Raw genomic sequence first — 20,749 nt, forward strand, 5'->3', positions numbered from 1 at the left:
ACGTGTGGTGTTTTATTGTGTAAACAAGACACAGTGGCTCGGCGCATAGAGTAATGTGATTCAAGGCTGCTAATTCTTATACTAAACCTGGTTTGCTGAGCGATGTTAGGCAAATAATTTCAGGCATGCATCTACTTCTCAATCCAAAAAAGGACTCCCATAAAGCACTTTGGGAACAATGTATGAGCAGTATTCCCAATTTAAATAACTGAGACTTAATTTGGTTAGCATGGTTAATGAGAAGTACTTTTAAGTAGTCAAACTCTAAAGCCAAGACTAGCAGGATTATAAACCGTATTCATGCTTCAGAAAGTTTCAACAGAGAGGACACAAATATTGAAAGTACAAGGCCATGTGAGCAAGCTGCAATTTCCGATCAGAAGAAAGAGTGAATAATGTGATATTACTGTGATAATAAAATCACAGTGATTCAGGCTTCTGCATGTTCCGAGAGAAAAATACGAAGCTGTATGCAATGTGAAATTCTATTGCTTTCAGAAAAAAAGAGGTAGCAACAACGCAAAATGTAGGATTGCCAACTTCAGTGACAAAGGGTTAAGACCTACAAATATTTCATATGAAAGCCACACTTGGGAGAAAGCAAGTCCATTATAAATAAATGAGAGACATATAATTAGTGGTGATTAAATACTACTTCAACAGCAAACTTTTTTTTTTTTAAATGTTGTCTTCAGGTAAAGGATCCTTAGAGAAAGCAAAGTACAGTAATCAATCGTATCAGAGAAGGTGACGGGCGTAACCCTCTACACAGATCTGATCTGGCAGGATCAGTTATTTTCTGCATTCATTGATAATTGCCACATTTCCAGAAAGAAATCAACACACTGGAAAGAGTTCAGAGAAGTGCAACATAAAATTAATATGGGTTGGAGATACTGATTTGATGAGGATGGATTTCTGAGGATTAAACATATACAACATAGCCTGGCAAACTGACTGGGGTGCAGAAGGGAGGAAGAAACATGAAAACCTTTGTGAATATACGTACAGACACCAGAGGGCAATTACCCACTGCCTGAGACTCAGATGTATGCAGTAATGACTGCTGGAATGAAATCAAGCAGAGGAAACATTACGTCGAAGAGCAAGGAGAAACGTTTTAACAGTCAGAGACACTAAGCTCAGACAAAGAAGCAGTACCCACAGCTGATCAAAAATATACAAAATACTAAAAAAGTATACTGCAAGGAGCAACTTACACTGCATAATCTAAAAGGTATTTTCTACTTCTACTTTCTGATTCAACAATTTCATCCAAAAATTCATTATTGTACTATTGTATATAAACTACTTAACATTTATACAGTGCTTATTATTAAGGATACAGCCTAATTTAAGCAAGTCTGTCACAATAAATGATAAAATGTCTAGTATTCTAAATCATATATGTGAAATAAAGGAAAAATAGTTCTGAACAGTTACACTACAGTTCAGAAAGAAAATGCTGAATGGAGAACACAGACACTCAGAGCTGTGAAAACAAAAGTTCAATTGTTTCTCTGTAAATATCAGTGATATAAAGTATTGTAGTAAGGATATAAAGAAAACACATTAAAAATACATTGATACTTAAAATAAAAATGCAGCTGCTCTGCATATTGTCAAAATCCCACTTTCAGTTTGGCATCAAATGAAAGAACTATGCTCTCCAGTATTTAGAGGAATCTATTTGTATTTTTGGTCCAACTGACTACAGGCTGCTGAAGATTGACAAGAATTTGAAACAGCTCTCAGCACACACATTTATTTATTTTTTTTAATACATCATATTCTTCAGAGACCCATGTTCATAGCCAGTGCAAACACAGCGACGGTCTGCAAACAGGAGTCCCAGCCACCTAACAGGAATCCCACGGCCAGGATTTTGTTGCCCGATGTAAGCCATGTGCACACACAGCAGCACACCTGCTATGCCGGGCTCATCATTTACTCAAGCGTCACTCATACTTCCAAGCTGCACAAAAAACGAGTGAGATTTACAGCATGTCAGCTACTCCACTGAAACTGCCCAGGTCTTTGTTATCCCTCAGGCAACCTCCCTTTCGTGCTACCCTGCGAGAGTATTTACGCGAGCAGCTGCCACGCTGTAAATCTAGACCCTCACCCTCCTTACTTTTTCACGTAACCACACCCTCAGATTTAGGATCTGTCAGGACAAGGTGCATTTAACAATATATCAGTCAACAGGTATTCACAAGCACCCTAAAACAACAGTAGCGGTGTTTGAAAACTACGGCTGCCCATGCTAACCCTCTCCTGCTGCAGCTGCAGTGGCTGAAGCGGTTAATCACAGCAGCTGCCGGCAGAGCTCCTCACCTGAGCACGCGCCTCGCAGAGCGTGCTACCTTAGCAAAGACGGGTAAAACAGAGGGTACTTCCTAGCCTGCTTTGACTGTAGGGAAATACTGAACACAGAGACAAGCAGATCAAAACAGACCCTAAGCCCCGAGTGATCTGCCAGGAACCACCTCCTCCATTCTTACTGTACCTACAGCTTCCCAAAATGGGTGCTGGGGTGGCTACAAGAAAAACGACGAGCATGGCAGAAGTGTAAACTCATTCACCCAGCCAGTGGCACTGCAGACACCAGAAGTCTGTACCGCCCAGGGACTGGAACAGGCATAAGAGCCATCACTGACAGCCGCATGGGCAGAATCCCTAGTGGATCTGGAAACCTGGTTCTGAAGAGACTCTTCTCCATAATTAAAACCAATATAAGGAGCACAGATGCTTGGGGGATTTATTTTACGCAGTGACAGTCTACTGCAGTATTGTGGAAAACATCACAGAAAAACACAAAGTTCTTGGCAATAGTTTCAAGCTAGGCAAATTCACTTTAGGATGACAAAACCACAGCATAACCACTCAGCAAAAATAAATACCACCAGTCAGCACTCCCCCTCCTGCCCCCACCAAGGACTGAGTCATACATTGCTAACATCTCTTGCTTCTGTTTTTTTATTTTATTTTATTTCTGTCTCTCACTAAGAAACGTAAATCTTCTTGTCTGCTATTACACTGGAGTGATACGTAACAGCTAGAGAGACGGCCCATAGGCAAGAGTAGATAAACATCCCTTTTGCTCTTCTTAAACACCATTTTTAACTCACCCATACCTAATTCCATGAGATTATCTCCATACAGCGAAGTTGGGTTGAATTCTTGTAACATGCATGTTATTAAAAAGGTCTACTTGAGGAACGAAAAAGGTCTGGGACTGAATGGAAAAGCATGTTACAAATGAGGCCAAGGCAATGATTGTAGGGAGCTGAACCAGCCTCCTAGGGAAGACATCCTAATCAAAAAAGTACATGTGCATTTGAAATGTAGCAAAGCACGAATTAACACTGCAGGGCTCTAATTTAATTTTGTCTGTGGGGGAGACCTTCCCTGCAGCACTCTTTCAATTGGGATAGCATCAAAATTGGGGAAGAAGAGTCAAATTTACAGAGGAGAAAGTGTTTTATTTCTACGTTTCTTTTGGCTACCAATCTAATTAATGGCAACAGTTAATTGGATTGGTAGCCGAAAGGAACTGAAATAAAATCCCAACTTCTAAAGTTATGCAACTGATTTGTATTTCTTTCTTCTCTCTTCCATTCGGGGCTCTGTGCAAGGGAGTGTACATCCCTCATTTTCAGTTGTCTCTGCTCACCTTGTCTGTTGACATCCTTCGCTCCATTGAGGTTCCCTCTACTGAATCCCAAATTTCCTAATGCAGCTCCACTTGCTTCGGATTTCAACAAATGTTTTGGGCTTAGTTGGTGTTTTGAATGTTTGCCACTTTCTGATGCAACCCAAATTTTATCAGATTATCAAATATGTTTAACCCTTTGTTTTGACAGACAGATACGTCATGTTCCCAGATGCATTTATGCGACACTTTCAGGAAATAAATAGGCTCAGGCTTTTGTTATTAAATATGACTAAGGGTTATTTTTAAAAAGAACATCACTAATTTCCTAATATCCATATATTTAGAATGTATTTTTATCATACAGCTCCTTGTCAACTTATCATCTTTGCTTAATTTCTATGAATGGCCAAAGACAGCCATATACATACCTTTTCTTTTGGTTTAATTAAAACAGACAAATGTCTTAACACCAAAGGTCCATCTAGACTGTAAGTGAAGTTAACATTTTCAAATGTTATCATTCCTTGGCTCGGCCATTCAGGTGGTGGATGCTTGTTGGTCTCCCAAGGAGCTTCTTTTTCAAGGTCTGTGTATTCCATTACTCTTTCTACTGATATCATCTAAGAGGAGGAAAGCAGACATATATACACATATTTCAGCTTTTTCAATATATTGTGTGCATATGTATGTGTGCGTGTGTGTTTTTACTATAAGGATTCAAATCAAATTGTTCCAGAGTTTTTCTTTTAAGCACAGATAAGAGTATTTGGTACCATCCTATGTTTACTTTATATAACTGAAAAAGTGGAAAGAACGCATCTCATGTCCTACCACAGACCCAAATCTATCATGATACATAAATCCACACATAAACATTCATATCTAATCAGTGGGATTAACTACAAATCTAAGTACGTGCATAAGTGGTAAGAAATTTAAGTTATGAACACTGTCTGTCAGTCCTGGCTAAGATGACACCATTTCATTGTGTGTTGAGAAGACAAAACTAGAAATGGAACTGCCATACCAGCTACAGGTGGATGCACGATAGCTACTGGCATCAAGTTACTGGCTTCATCATCCATTTTTCTGTCCTCATCATTACCAATGCACTCACTCCCAGCAAATCTTTTATATATGTTTGTCACAAGCAACTCCACAATCCAAGACAGCTGTCACCTTTTATTAGTGATTTACGTGCAATAAAACTTGTTTTCCTATGTGTTTTATGCCAGATATGGAAGAAACTGCGATATTTGCTGATGCCTCTAATCTTGTAAGAAGGAAGAGAAACAGAAGTTGAGCTATCTAGACACTTTTTTCCCCTTGGGCAAACAATAAAAGCTCTTTTTAGGCTCTGGCATGCGTCCTCATCCATACATCTTCTCAATACAATTAAGTGTACTTAATAGTACCCACGCACAGATGGATTCTGAAAAAAAACCCACCATAAAGATATGCACTAGGCTTATCTTGCCTGGAGTGGCTTTAAGGGCAGAGGTCACCAGGCAGCAAGTTCTCTCACCTCATTGTCATCTACCCTTTCCACATTACAAAATAAGCTCCAAGGAAGAGCATATAAGGAAGTAATGACGGAGCAGAATAGAGAGGAAATGTTCTTGCCTCCGCCAAACGCAGTCAGCCTTTAATAACAAGGGATTTTTGGTGGATGCCCACCTGCCAAATAAGCTGACGCTAATCATAGCTCCATAAAATGATCAGCATTTCACAAAGCCAGTTTAGTGAACAGCAAGCCTTTCTTCTCCAAAGAATTTCTGAATCACAGCCTCCAAGAGAGTAATTCACTACATAAGAGAGTCCCACAGATTGACACTTCCAAAACTTCCCAAGTGATAAAAAAACCCTGAAAGCTTTCTTCCTATTTCTCACCTAAGCCTGTCACTAATTTATTCATGTCTGAAAAATGTTCTGAAGAAGCAATGTGTTAGACAAAAAAATACAAATCTAACATTATTATTAATTTTACCTGTTATTAAACATGGCTTTGTAACTTCTACAAAAGGACTACATGTATTACCTAGACTATGGTCAGCAAATCGTAATTACAAGTAACCTTCACTTGTCAACACACACAAAGCCACCCAGGTTTATGCTCAGTACGTTCTTTTTATAGTCTTTTTTTACATATTAACTTAAGAAAGTAAACAGGCAAACTAGAACACGCTACTAAATACCGTAAATTGGTGGAAGGCATTTTACTTTACGTATTTTGGAAAAAGCACAATCCTCTCAGCTGAACATAAACAAATACTTCTAAATATTTGTTAACTTACAACAAATTAAGAAGATATAAGCCTTTACAATGAATTAACAGGACCCTAAAAATGCTATGACAGATATACATCAAATTTTAAAATGCAATAATAAACAACAGTAAATTAAAAATCCCAAATCTAAAAACAAACTTCTTAAAAATGTTGTTCTTACAGAGGGGGATTCATTTATTTTAATTTCAGCATGTTGCAATGCAGTTGTCTACACTGCAACTAGACAGTCTCCCTTCTGCTGTAAAGGGAGATTATAAAGCCTTCCTCACTACGAATGGAGAGGGACAGTCACTGGACACAATCCATCTCAACAGATATTCAAAATCCGTCAGACAAATTACATCCTAGAAGACGGTGTTTTTCTTTATGGACTGTAAGTAGTGCCTCAATCACTTCCTAAGGTATTAATGCCCAAAGTTAATTAAGAAGAACTCCATCCTTAAGGCCTCATGTCACAACCATGAAGAGAAACCAAGAGGCGAAAAGGAAGAAATAAACGTTACCAGGTTTTCAACTTCAGCACTTTGTCTGACACCCCACTGGAACATTCCCATGAGGGTGATTGCATAGGATAGCGCCAAACCAACCTGCCCCGCATCCAAAGCTGCAGAACAAAGAAGAAAGAGAATCAAACAGGTACACTGGTGATTACACAAAATCCTCGTTAACTTCACTTTCATGAGGTTACTTACAGGATGGAAGCATCACAGCCAGAATTTTGTTTGGTTACACTGTACTTGCCATCTGTGCAATGAGTAGCTCCAGGCAGAACAGCTACTTGCTGCACTTTTTTTTTTTTTTTTGGGTACATTTTGGAAACTGTCAGTGTATTTGAAAAGATAACCCTAATTCTTCTTGGCCTGGCATTTCATCTGAAAACTGAGGTTCTGTCTCAAGACCATACTTACACAGCTTGTCAGGATCATCCCTATGTGGTTGAGCATTAGTAACTTTTCACTTTTTTTCTAAGGGAATCAGAGCAGCCCCTAAACCTAAGCAAAAAATGAGCATAAAACGATTTAGAAATAAGTTATGAATACTTACATCAACTTTGTACTTTTGTATGTGATCAGACAAAATAACAGGACAGAGTATTTCTTCCCCTGTTTATATAAGCATTTATTGTGTTTGGTGGATCTACTCTCACAAAATAAATTAATTCTGTCTGCCCCAATATCAAGCATGATTGTCCTCTGACTTGCTTGAACTTTATCCTAGCATAGCTCTATTGACTTCAAGAGAGCTACTCCTTATCCAGAGGCAAGGAAAGATTCAGGACCATTGTTTTAACTTGTCTTTTTGCATTCTAATAACACCAAACCCAGCTCAAAATTTTCAGTGTTGAGTAGCATAGAGTGTTCAAATTTTAAAACACGCGCGCATATACAGAACTTATCCAAAGGAAAAAGAAAAGAAACAAAACCAGCAAATTAGCACTAATTTTCATGTCCAAGATAATTACATCTTACTTCAGATTTTAGATGACTATCTCATTCTAGTACGTCTAACCCAATTACATCCTGGATGATGTATACACTAATGACAGTTCATGAGTGACAGTGAACATAAAATGTATTATTACAAGGCGATTTTCTTTCTGGAACTGGCCTATCCTGCTGATCCAAAATATCAGAAGACTAATCCTAGGAATTTTAGCTTGCCTTTTGGCCTACTGTGCCATGTGTAGAAAGAAAAAAGTTGTTAAGAAGCAGATCTGTGCGTGTTTCGGTATGAAAAGCAAAGCCCTGTAGGACCAAAAAAGAAAGGCAAAGGTGGGGAAAGAAAGATTTATTTGCTATTATTAGTCTGAAAGCCAGAATCTCAAAAGTGAAGACTACACATCTGCAAGTTTGTCTGTGCATTTGGGGATGATGGTAGATACATGCCTAAGCCCAGAAGATGTCTGAACTGCCTCCAGTATTTGCAGGAAAGCAGATACAGCCCCAATGCCCTACACTGAGGAAGAGATCATGATCTAGACAGAAACATTTAACTTTAATTACAGTCCTTAAACAATTAGAAACAGCAAACCATGAAAAAGAATTAGGCACTACTATACATGGTAATTACTGGGTGAACTTTTTCTAACATCTGTACTTACTCTTGGCGAGAATCAGGGAACCAAAAGCAACCACTATAACAAAAACAGCACAGATGGCATCCAGACGCACAGCAAACCACCTCGAGGTCGTCAAAAATAGAAACCAGGCCTCTAAAGTGTATTTTACAAAGACATAAGAACAGTGGATTATTAGAAAACGAAGCTGTATAATTATTATTATTAAATTAATCCATGTTAATATTCTAAGTTGTTAAAAATAAATCATTGCCATGTTCAAGTGCATGTCTGTATGGACTGATGATGATCAGAATATTGTCCAGTTTTCTGAAATGGTCTAACCTAGTTTTCACACTAATAACAACCACACCTAGTATAACATACAGTAATACGAAGAAAAAGAAAAGCAGTCAAGGCCTGAAGCATGGTCCATTTATTTAAAATGGAAGCTTTTTTTTCACTCTAGTGAACTTGGAAGTCTTACACAAAAAGCAGAAGTACAACTACATTTGCTGCAGCTGGACTGCAGTCTGCAGGCTTTTAGCTAGAACATAACACAACACAACTGTGGGAGCCAAGACTTCAGGAGGCAGCTACAGCTGGTTAAGCTCTCATAAGAGCTACTCAGCACAGCCAGTGGAGCTACAGAGCTATTCAATTGACTAAATGCACATATCCACTTTCGGGGAAGCTCATAGGTGGACATCTCCACTGGGCACTCACACCCAGGTGTCCACAATTTGGTGCTAAATTCCATCCCAGATAGACAGGCTATGGTACAAAATACAGGAGACAGCAGGAAGAGACACTGCAATACAGAAGGCAAAGTGTTTGAATGCAGGGCCAAAACCAGAAGTCAAGTAGCCATAACAAAGTATGGCATTATTTATTGCTTAGGCTGCAGTCAGATGAATTGTTCCAGCTGCTACCAAGACACAGCAGAAGGCTACCAACCCAACCCTTTCTGCACTTCTTGTCAGTGCTCCATGCTACAGATTAGCGCTGCTTCAGCTGTAGTCCAGCGGTGGGAAAGAGTCAAACTGAAAAACCCCTCCCTTTTATTAAAAAAAGGAGGTAAGTCTGGTTGTAACCCAGATCATTTTGGATTGCCAGACTATGGAGTGATCAAATCAGTAATTCAGCCAACAGAAGTGCAGGATAGCAGTAACTTCAGGAGGGCAGCGGAGGAAAAGAGTGAGGACGACAAAAGACAGCCAAGTAAGGTCCAGAGCTGGTAATCTCTCAGTCGCATTTACGTAACTCTAATTGCATAAGCCTAACCAACGGTTTCATTAAGCAAAAGACATCTGATGTGGTCTAATGGACAGTCATACACCTAAGCACATGGAGTGACATATCCGGAAGAAAGTGCCACATCAAGTCATCAAACTAGTTCCAGAAATAGAATTCACCATGATAATTTAGGTACCTCTCTGAAACCCAGAAGCTGAGTGACCCAGGAAACAGAGCCTACGACAGCTTCCTGGTGACATGGAAGGTCATTTTTGGTGCAATAGTGTAGTTGTAAGACCAGGAAATGGGATGCTTGGGTTGTAGATTTTTCAGCTCCATGGTTTTTCTCCATTAATCCTGTTGTCCAGGAAGGTGCACTGAATGGCCAGCTGGAGACAGGTCATTCTGCAACCCCCCTACGTGACTGGGGCCACTGCGTATGCAGGAATACTGCATTCGGGGGGACTAACAAAGACACATCATGATGTAACTTCTGATGACTCCTGAGCTTGCTTATAGAGATGTCGCACTGGCAGGAAGGAAGCCTAGGCTTGGTCAAACCTGATCTAAAGATTATTTAATAGCAAATTCACAGGTATCCCTGAAAGAGGGTTTGAAGCAAGTGTTCTGTTTCCCAGGCTCACCCTAAATGGAGAGGAGGATACCACTTCAGCCAAAAGCACTAAACAAAACCACCGCTCGCTGGGAGAGCCTTCTGCGATGCAGGAAAGAATTTAAAACTCTTTGGGGGACTTCAGAAACCGGGACTCCAACTTCGTGAGCTATTATGCAAGGCAACCTCTTCTATCAGCTATTGTTTGCACACACGTAGTATCAAAGAACCTTCAGGGTGGAAGCAACCTCAGCAGGTCTGTAATTCAACCTCCTTCTCAAAGCAGGGTCAGCTCTGAGCTCAGATCATGTTGCTCAATGCTTTATGCAATTGAGTCTTGAAAATCTCCAGGGACAGAGCCTGCACAACAGCTCTGGGCAACCTGTTCCTCTGCTTGCCCATTCATGAGGTGAAAAACTTTTGCTTCTATCCAGGCTAAACCAATCTTGTTTCAGCTTATACGCATTTTCTTGCTCCTCCTGCCATGTAGCACTGTCAAGAACTTGGCTATCTTTGTGGTAAGATCCTTGCAGGTACTGGAGGGCAGCTATTAAGTCCTCTTCAAGCCTTCTCTTCTGCAAGTTGAACAAACCCAGTTTCCCCACTCTCTCCTCATAGCGAGACCTCTCTTCTTAGTCCCCTGACCATGTTAGTGGCTACTCCACTGAACTCACTCAGAGCATCTCAGAGTTTCTCAGAGCATCTCCTCCATCTGGGGGTCCAAAACCAAATGTAGTATTCCAGACACAGGCTAACAAGTGCTGAGGGGGATAATCACTTCCCTCCTTCCACTGGCTGTGCTCCTACTAATACAGCCCAGATGTTGTTGGCCTTCTTTGCTGCTTAGGCACACTGTTGGCTCATATTCCCTCTGAGGACCGAAACCCACACACACACTAAGCATGCTGGTATACCCCAAATACTGTGGTGGGAAAGACACCAAGATAAGCACGTAGGTACAGAAAAGAGTGCGACTTTAAGCACTGAGGATTTATCTCGAAAGCAGGTTCCTGAACTGCCCAGGAGGGGTGTTATTGACAGTTTTGTTAGAGAGATGCATAACTGTGACTGGAAAATAATTCTTTATGTTCCTTAGATATAATCATAAAATACAGGAAAATATTTACTTCAAGGTCATGGTCCTCTTTTATAGTGAAACTTTTATATGCAGTTAATCCGCTAAAGGTGTCTTTTAATACAAAGTTTAAAAACAACTTCATGTTCCCTCGCTATCAGCTACTGTCAAATTGATTTGGCCAGATACGTAGCGACTTGAAAATGTTAAGAAATGGGGAATTCAAAGCTAGAGGTGCCTCCCTGGAAGATATGTTTCCGTTGACACAGGTTACTGGGCTCAACATGGAGGTCAGTGTGCACAATTCTACAGCCTGTGGCAAACCGTACTTCAGAAAAGATCAGCTGGTCTGGTCTGAAACCTCAGAAGTCTATACATTACAAAAAAGCCATAGAATATACTTGCATGTCTTACGACAGAGGAAATTCAAGATCTTCCCTAACAAACACAGAATTGCAAACTTGCATTTTGCTGTATCTTGAAAAACACTGTAACAGAGAACATTTCATTGACAGAAGGTAAAGAAACACAGCGCAAATCAAAATTATACTACTTATGATTGCAGAATACTAGTGTTTTACACCTTCCGGTCATGTTAATACCGCACACTAGATTTGAGCCCTGAAAGCTGCTCAAAGTAAAAAAAAAAGGCGAGGTTTATGAAACTTTTCTAAGATTATTTATATTAATCATCTCTGCTCACTCCTACCACACCGCTTAATATTAAATGCTTTGTAATATAGCTTGTTTCCTCTTCTCTCTCTCTTTTTAAAGATGGAATCCAGGAAAATGTAAAAAATGATTATTTAAATATTCTTATCAGGCATACTTTAAAATGTTTATCCTAGACATTGTTAACATACGCGTGGTATCTGAAACTATATTACAGCCCTAAGTAAACTCTCCAAATCTAGACAGATAATAACTTTTTTGTTCTAAGAGAGAAATTTTACCCTAAAGAGACAAATGCACAGCTCCTACTGATTTAACTGTACATTATATATATGTGGCTGAGGGCATAAGATATTTCCCTCCTACAGAGCAAAGTATTTGATTTTTCATGTCAATTCATTACAAACCTGAGTGGAGGTCTTGGTGTGCATCAAATAATTTTTGAAATCTTTCCTCTGCTTTCAAAGCCCGAATAGTCCAAAGTCCCTGGAGGGATGATGACAAGTGGGAGAACACTGGACTTCGAGCTACAAAGGGAAATCAGAATAACTTAGCAACAGCTGAAGGACAACATTTAATTCTTTTTGTACCACACTAATCTTTAATCCTACTACTTTATATTTAACCATAAAAGTTACTGTATTGCATCCTTTTAGAATAAATATGGATATCTTTTAAACAAAGTCTTCTTACTCAATTAGAAGCAGTCAGACAGCCAAGCAGATTAATTTATACAAAAATGTTATAAGTTTTTAACAATAGCTGTCACTGAAGAAATTCTTTGAGCTTTATTAATGACATCAGGCACCCAAGTTTGTTATTTATAATGCTTAATATTTCATATCATAGTCAAGCTAAAGTCAGGCACAGGAGTCAGATTAGGTCAGAAACACCACTAGTATGTGCACGCAGGGTCCCAAAGACCAGCAACTTAGCATGTTCTTAACTAGATTTACTTACAGATAGTACTTGTATACCTAAGGTTTACCATTATGCAAAACAGCAGTTAAGCATGTAATTCACTAGTTGAGAACCGAGGCAATAAGGAAGTTATTTGCATAGCAAAAGAAAAAAATCTTTGATGGATTGTCTATAAAATATGAACATTTCACATAATAATAGGCAGGGTTCAAACTAACATTAAGTCCTGCCAACTACATACTTGTGGATTCTAGACGTTTAATATCTCTTGAAGTGTCTAAGAAATACCGTCGAAGAAAAATGAAAAGAATAAATAGTGGAATTAAGGGGATGAGTATCCAAGGAATCACTGCCACAGCCACAGCCACCACACCAAAAATCTGTAGGAGAGTCTGCAACACAATAGAAACAAAATAAAAAACTCTTTGCCAGAAGAATTTAATTTAGCAGAAGTATAAAACTGTTTAACACTATTGAAATGCTTAAATATTTAAACAGAACTACCAAATTTAAAAGCAGATGCAATTTATAACATATGAGCGACATCTATTTTTGAGCAACTTGAAGAAATTACAGTAATACTTGATTTGGTTAATGGTGCACTTTATGTTTTTCTTCTGCATTTTTTCTTCTTTAAGAAATGTCTTTACAAAACCGATTGACTGAACAGTAGTGTCTTTCTTTCTGGACTTATTTTGTGACTGCTGTAACAAAGTAACAGATGATTAATGACACAGACAACTAAACTTTAATGTAGACTCAAGCTACATGGTGAATCAAGGATATGTTTTCTTACTGCAGGTAAACAGAAACTGTTGGAAGACTGACTTTCAGTTGAAAGACCTAACAGCGGGAAGAGTGACTTTCAACACAGGCTTGTAATTTTTTCCTAAAAACAACTTTGTCCCATTTAGAAGGAAAATCCGGTATCAGAGAAAGCAAGCTTTCTCTTCCCAAAGAATTGCATTGGGAAATGTTACAAAATAAGAAGAAAATGTTAAACACTGCAAGAAGCATCATACGAGGCTAGTTTTACCAGAGTACAAGATGAACACTGGGCTAAACGTAAACTTACTCTTAGAAAACTAAATATAATGTGGAATGAAGCCTTGTGGATCCCGGCCAAACTGTCTGAATTGAATTTCACTTTTCCTGCAGACCAGTTCACATCCTTCACATCAAACTTTCAGTTTGAACACACTACGAAAAGCATTATCTGCACACAAATTTCTTTCAGAACACCAGCTGTGTATGTATGTATGTCAGGAGTCCTGGCATACTGAAATCAGAGAGTGCCCATTTGCTCCTTAAAAAGGGGGAAGAAAAAACCCCACATGAAAAGAAACCAGCTCCGTACAACAACCAGACAACTGAAATTCTAGCCCAGCACTAAGCTCCCGTATTATTTTCATTAACAAATTCCTTAGAAATGACAATATTTTCTAAAAGGTCTCAATTTTATGGACCGTAGAGAAGCCACCCTCTTCATCAACACATATGACACAGAAGTAGATTTCAGCTGAACTTTGTGGCTGCCTGATTTTTGGACGCCAAAAATGCATTAGTGACCACTGAGTCCTGAGAATGTGTGTCTGACAGCAAAAAGGCTTCAGTCCCTTTATCTGTGCACTGAGTTGGAAAAGTTAAACAACATGTCAGCTAAGGTCAGATACCAGAGAGCTACCTGCATTTTCAAAGACTTTCAATGGCAGTGCCTATGACACACTGCATTTTCTGTTGCACTTCTGGTAGTCCGCACACGTATGCTCTAAAGCCAAAACCGAGCGCAACCATTTCCCCTACATCTGTTTTTTCTTGAGGCTTCTCTGACTTTATCCTAATTTCACCTGACCAAAGAGCAAACTCTAACACCTTACACATTACGACTACGTGAGTCAGCACAATTCAGTCCTCGTCTCTAAGCAAGATCTTAGCTCACGATAGAAGATTTATCAGCATAACAGCCTCTTACAGATCCTGAAAGCACATTATAGGATCTCATAAATCTGTTAAGGAAAATAGGTATAGGGTAGGTATGGGGTATGAGCTCTGAAGGAAGCTGCATTACCACCACACTGCTCATCGGTGGGTTTAGGTGTTGACGGCATCAAGTCGTTTGACCTTCTAGATACATACAGCAGATAGCAAACAATTTACCTAGATTTCATCATGAGGAGGTAAAGATGGCAGTGAGAGAGCACAGCACTTCACTTGGATCAATTATACACACCGTTATGTCAGCACAAAGCAAAACAAAGCAGCATTGCCATCAGCCCTTCTCCACCTTCTACTTTTCCGGCATTTAAAACCCTGTATTTCATTCTTATTGTGGGATGAGAAGAAGGGAAATAAAGATTCCTGACCTCCTCCAAACTTGCCCCTGTCTAGATGACTGTTTTCCCCAGTACTGCTCGTTGCGCCTGCCAAGCCTGTCAGCCATCCACATGCTAGCCGATGTCCAAAAGCTCCTGCACCTCCATCCTCAACAGCAGAGATCGAAGTCTGTTCCTTGCTTCTGACAACGCGCTCCCAAATCTGCTTTATACGCCTGCTGCCTCCCCCTTCTCCCTCCGCCACCTCCTAGACAGTCACAAAAAAGCAGTCTCTGAAGTGCTTCTGCCTCCTCATACCACCAGCTGCAAACCCAAAGTGGAAGTGCTGAGGAAAGTTGCTTCAAGGAAAAGAATTCTGAGGAAAAGAAAATATTTCTTAATAAAAAAATAAAAAAGCCAAATCGAACTTTTAGTGATGATAATCTATATTATGTTGCAAAGTGCCGGTGGGGGTGGGAGTGGGAGTAGAACTATTAGGATCCAGCTCATGTAAACAAAGCCTTGCTATGGTGAAAATACAGGGAAGGAAAAGATGGTTAGGATGACTAAAGTAAAAATCTGACACCGCCTTTGGAAGGAATTTCAGATGAGCCTGCACCACCTTATCATTATAAAAATTTATGATAGGGTGGATCAGTCATGTGTGTTGTTTTTTTTGAAAACCAAACTTGCATATAAATTAACTCTTAATGAAGTAGTCTGAAAGCCAGACACAACCATTTGCAGACTGTAATCATGTAGTTACGGCATGAGGTAAGGCAAAGGTTTTAGTTTCCGAGTTTCACAAAGAGAAAACTAACTTCTTCAGCTGGAGACTCCCCCAGCTTCCAGTAGACTGACTGTGTGCAAGCAGGAGGACCCAAGATGTTCAGCAGGCTGACAGTAACGATAGCACGAGCAGTCTGACTGCTCTCCTCTCTGGAGACAACCAGCGAGCTAGGCACTCAGTCTGCACAGCAAGAAATGCTCAGGACTGGATATCTATACCTGGTCTAGCAGAATCAGCTTCCAACTCAAAATTGTAAAGAATACACAAAGAAGTATGGCCTACAAAATAGGCACCTTTTACCATATTTCTTAACTTTAGCATTTAAACATCTTCTGTAATGACCGTGCAGAAAACAACAGCCAAATTAAAAAAAAATAGGATCTGATTAATTACATTTTATACCTATGTGCACAGTATTGGAAACAAGACCAACTCACACAAAAGACAACAGATGCACAGGTTACTGAGTCTGAAAAGACCTGGACAGAGAAATCTCATTTGCTTCCAAATGGAACCATATTGTCCAATGTCCACCTTCAAATCTGCTTCAGTCTCCCCGGAGGAAGAAGAACCTCCCACTCACAGTCTGCACACACTCTATCCCCGGAATACAAAAAAGCACGTGCTGTTTCTGTTGGGAGTCATCCTCTTGCTTGCACAAGTCCTGAGAGCTTTCCCTCATGCTTTGGTCAGTCACTCCATTCACCGCGGTTTATTTTTCCCTCAGGAAATCTCCTGCCTTACTGTCTCACCAGAGCAAGCATGCCCTCCTATAACCCTCTGGGGAACTGAATGCCCTGATCAGCACATTCACTTGCGAAACGTACGCTTTCCCTTCATCTTCTGATGACCTACATATTCTTAAGACTTACAGGTGCTGAGAGTGGTATCCTGAAGTTTCTATCTCAAACAGGTCTTGATCTAGGAAAGACAAGGTATTTCTGTACCACGACCACACAACAAAAGCATTTCATGTGAGGTAAAGAAACAATAAGAAAAAAAAACAAAAAAAATCTGGAAAAACATGGGAATTACAAGCCATACACATATCTCAAGCTATAAGCCTTTCCCTTTGTTGCAGAAACTATACAATTTATGTAACATTAGAAATCTTACAACAAAATGTAAGTTGTTTGAAGTAATTTAATAAAGTTGACAGCACAAAAATGCAAAAGCAAAATTTAGAGTTCCAAGATGTCTCATAAGAATGCCTACCCTTCCACGACACAGATCACTGCCCTTCCACATCAGTTATACCCCGAGCTCGGCATTTCATGTTTGGCTTAAGTACTTCTTTGAAAAAGGCACCTGGCCTTCATGTAGAAACCCATTTTGAACCTCTCAGGTCTGCTGGCACTTTGTTTCCACGGCTGCTTAGAGCCCTTTATCTTCTCCAGAAAGTACCTAAAAATCACCTCTCCGTCTTGTCTCTAATAAGCTCAACAGCATCAGATCTTTGAGGTCTTCCACTTTCTTCCATAATTTAAAAATGAGTTTTGTGCTTTTGTTTGGTTTTCAAATGGATCTCTTCTAAAACATGCACACAAGGGGCAGCGTGCAGCTGTGTGCCTGTGTAAGTTCCTAGTGTGATTTGTGATGCCAAGTCATCTGCATGGGTTTTACAGCTAGGATACACGACCTACTACCATAGGAACCACACCATTCTGGACATGAAGCAGGTGACCTGGTAGGATCTCTAATGATTGAGCGGAGCCCCAAAAGATAGGATTTGAGACTTGGAAACCTGAATGTAGGAGTATACATGTGACCTACACAGTGAAACTCCTGTCCTGGTTTGGAAGTTTAGAAAGTGATTCATCTAACCTTTACGTGGATACCTAGTGACCCTATGGTTGAGTATTTCTCCAGAGCCCACTAACTGTATCAGCAAGATGCCCTCTGACTACAGCAAAGTAAGCACCTAAAGCCCAACAGACAGACACTGAAATTCTGAGGACTGAAATCTGCAGTCAAAGCCCACCCAAGCACTGTGGTGTTCCAGAACCGGTTTTACCAACATGTAGCAGAAGTCAAACACACCTACCCCCCAAACTCCTACTCCCAGGACCCCAATACGCACTCCTAAGCATTATATTAGCCCATGTACGCTGCCACAAAGCCATACAAATCTAGTAACCGCAACGGTGCCTATCCTGCATGTCCTGATTTCAAGTTCACCACCTTAACTGCATTAACTCAGGGCACCCTCAGTCAGGCTCTGCTGTGTGAAGTGAAGCCAGGTCAAGAAACTACAAAACCCCAATCTGTCCGTACTTGCTTGGCATCGCCCCTCCTCCTCCCTCTGACTAAAATTATTTCCTCCTTGGCTCTGCCAAATAACTGCACGCACAATCAATCCCTAATCCAGTTCTGACATCTTCTTCTTCCTTGAACACGTTTGGGTATTTTTGACGCGCTTTTTCATCCCGGACTGTTTGGGCTGACCACCCCGCAGCGCCGTCAGAGCCCCGCTGCGTAGGCGGCTGGTTACGCCGGCACACCAGAGGACGAGCTGCCCCGCGGAGGGGGCACTGCAACTCGGGCCCGCTGCATCCAGCCCAGCAGATCGAACAACATCGCAGATTTTTTGCGGTTTTCTCCTTGATTACTAAAAAAACCAGGAAACATCCAAATAGAAACCCACTACCTTTGCAGTGTAATCCCAGAACATAAACAGTCCTACTCAGATAAAGTGGCAGAGCTGAGATCTGTAGTCTTCTCTTTACCTTTTTAATAAATTTTTTTTTTTTTTTTTTTTTTCCAGAACTGTTTAAAAAAGTATGTATGGCTGTTCGCACTATTGCTTGCATCAAACTGTCAGGAACAGATTTGTTTCAGGAGAAAAAGAATGAAGACTTATGAGTACAGGAGAAAACGTGTTGCACATAACTCCAATATTTAAAAGACATCTCAGATTTGGTCCTGTTCTGAAGCAATCAGCGACAGCAATCTTTGACAGGAATGACAGCTCTCAGTCAGCGTTAATTCAGCTTTAGGAAAATGTGCATCCTCAAGAAAACTGGGAACAGAAAGACAAGACAACCTAAGCACTGAAAGGGGGGGAAAAAAGGCACAGTTGGGAATGAAAATTGTGTTTTCTGATAAACTGAGTGAAAGAAAAAAGTTAGAACTAAATATTGCCAGCTCTAAAAGCTTCAAAAACAGCAAGCTCATCTTGTCTTCTGCGAAACACCCTCTCCTCCTCCGAATCCTGCTATTGCTATTAGCCGATGAAAGGTTACCTGACTAAATCCATAGCACACCTGTAAGATGTACCACAGAAATGTATTTAAAAGTCCCAATTACAGCCTTAATGCTAGTACCTTCTATTTGATCTCGCCTCTATAAATAGTTTCTCTAGTTCGTTGCTTTTTTCAGCAAAAAAACATATACTTAGCTCCTCAGGGCAAATGTTCTCTGTGCCACCAACATGCTCATTCATTTGACTTGGCATGCATCTTACCCTAATAGTTGTTTGAGATCACGGTGAACAGCATCCAATTGTTCCTTAACAAGTGACCTTCTAATAAAAAAATGGTGTTTTCTTTAATAAATGGGGACTGCTGCCACTCTGCTGTATTTAAACAGCATCCTATCACTAATCTCTTAGACTACAACAAGGGCTAGAAATAGGCTTTCTGGGCACTGGGGGCCAAGAGGCTTAAATATCTTATGAAGGTCTCTATTCCAACTGCAGCTCTCAAAAATCACAGGCCATTATTGTCTGAGACTTCCAGATATTGATGCTTCAGAAACTGACGCATAATCAAGCTCTGGACTTTGTGATTCTGCCAGACACTCAAAACACTCACCCTTTAAAATTCTGCATTGGATTCCTACATCATATAGAGGTTATTTTCTTTTTTAAAATAAATTATCTTCACTCATGTGAGAAGTTAGTTTCCAGGGCCCTTTGGCCATGGTAATAAGTTACTTCAGGCTAATACAGATTTTCCACGAAAAGACAAGCTTTTATCAGAGCCAGAGATATGGCCCCTACTTATGCATCTCCACATGCAGCTCCTGTTCATACCCACTGTACACAGACTGGAGCATGTCTCATATGATGAAAGGCTGAGGGAGCTGGGCCTGTTTAGCCCAAAGAAGAGACGGCTGAGAGGGGACCTTATAAATGCCTATGAAAATCTTAAGGGTGGGTGTCAAGAGGATGGGGCCAGACTCTTTTCAGTGGTGCCCAGTGACAGGACAAGCGGCAACAGGCACAAACTGAAGCATAGGAAGTTCCGTCTGAACATGAGGAAGAACGTCTTCACTCTGAGTGATGGAGCACTGGAACAGGCTGCCCAGAGGGGTCATGGAGGCTTCTTCTCTGGAGATATTCAAAACCCACTGGACGAAGTCCTGAGCAACTTGCTGTAGGTGACTCTGCTTTGGCAGGGGGGTTGGACTAGATGATCCCCAGAGGTCCCTTCCAATCCCTACCATTCTGTGATTCTGTGAAACCAATACTGTCACACAAAAAAGGACAGAGCCAACAACCATTCTTGTAAATGTCTGTGGACAATGTATTTTTCTATTTATAAGCAGTAAAAAAATGAGGAGGACCTTTAATTTTATTTTTCTCAATGCTTTTCTTCTGTTGCACCTTGTGCCTAACTAGGCACTGCTGCACAAGTGCTCTCAGTGATTTGGCCAGGAAGGCGTAACTCTGGAATAAGTATCTATATAAAAATGAGACATCCTATTCTTGAAGTTAATAGGGAGTTAGTTATAGCTTTATTCTGATCTCCCTATAAAAATGATATAAAAGTTAATATACTTTCTTGTTCAGGAGTGCTAGGTTTCTCATCTTCTCCTCTAAATGTCCACAGTCCCTGGCTATATTCTTACACAGATCTCCTCTTAAGGAAAAAAATGCATGCACACAAAAGCTATTCACGTAAACTACAGTGCTCTTTGTTCCATGACAAATATGTTGTATCTTCCTATGGAAGACCTCAGATGCCAAGCACAATTTTACACAGTAGCTTGAGGAAACAGCATTAATCAGAGAGAGTGCAGAACATGCACACACGCATGCTTTGTCTTCTCAACAGCTCTTGCCAGAACCTGCCTGAAACAATACAGGAAAATGTCTGGCACCAGCCAACTCTCCCAGAGTTACTCT

The 20,749-nt window shown here is 40.3% G+C and overlaps 1 protein-coding gene across 3 annotated transcripts in view; it reads right to left on the reverse strand.

Moving 5' to 3' along the window:
- ABCC4 (ATP binding cassette subfamily C member 4 (PEL blood group)) overlaps positions 1-20,749 on the reverse strand; it is a 156,310-nt gene that overhangs the window by 34,706 nt on the left and 100,855 nt on the right. For all 3 annotated transcript variants that reach the window (XM_075423797.1, XM_075423791.1, XM_075423805.1), the window contains 5 exons: positions 12,761-12,911; positions 12,006-12,125; positions 8,048-8,158; positions 6,450-6,550; positions 4,087-4,278 (listed from right to left, as the gene is read on the reverse strand). In XM_075423797.1, coding sequence (XP_075279912.1) covers positions 4,087-4,278; positions 6,450-6,550; positions 8,048-8,158; positions 12,006-12,125; positions 12,761-12,911 — 675 coding nt within the window. The remainder of the gene's footprint in view (positions 1-4,086; positions 4,279-6,449; positions 6,551-8,047; positions 8,159-12,005; positions 12,126-12,760; positions 12,912-20,749) is intronic.

The sequence above is a fragment of the Opisthocomus hoazin genome, chromosome 1, assembly GCF_030867145.1.
Source record: "Opisthocomus hoazin isolate bOpiHoa1 chromosome 1, bOpiHoa1.hap1, whole genome shotgun sequence".
NCBI lineage: Eukaryota > Metazoa > Chordata > Aves > Opisthocomiformes > Opisthocomidae > Opisthocomus > Opisthocomus hoazin.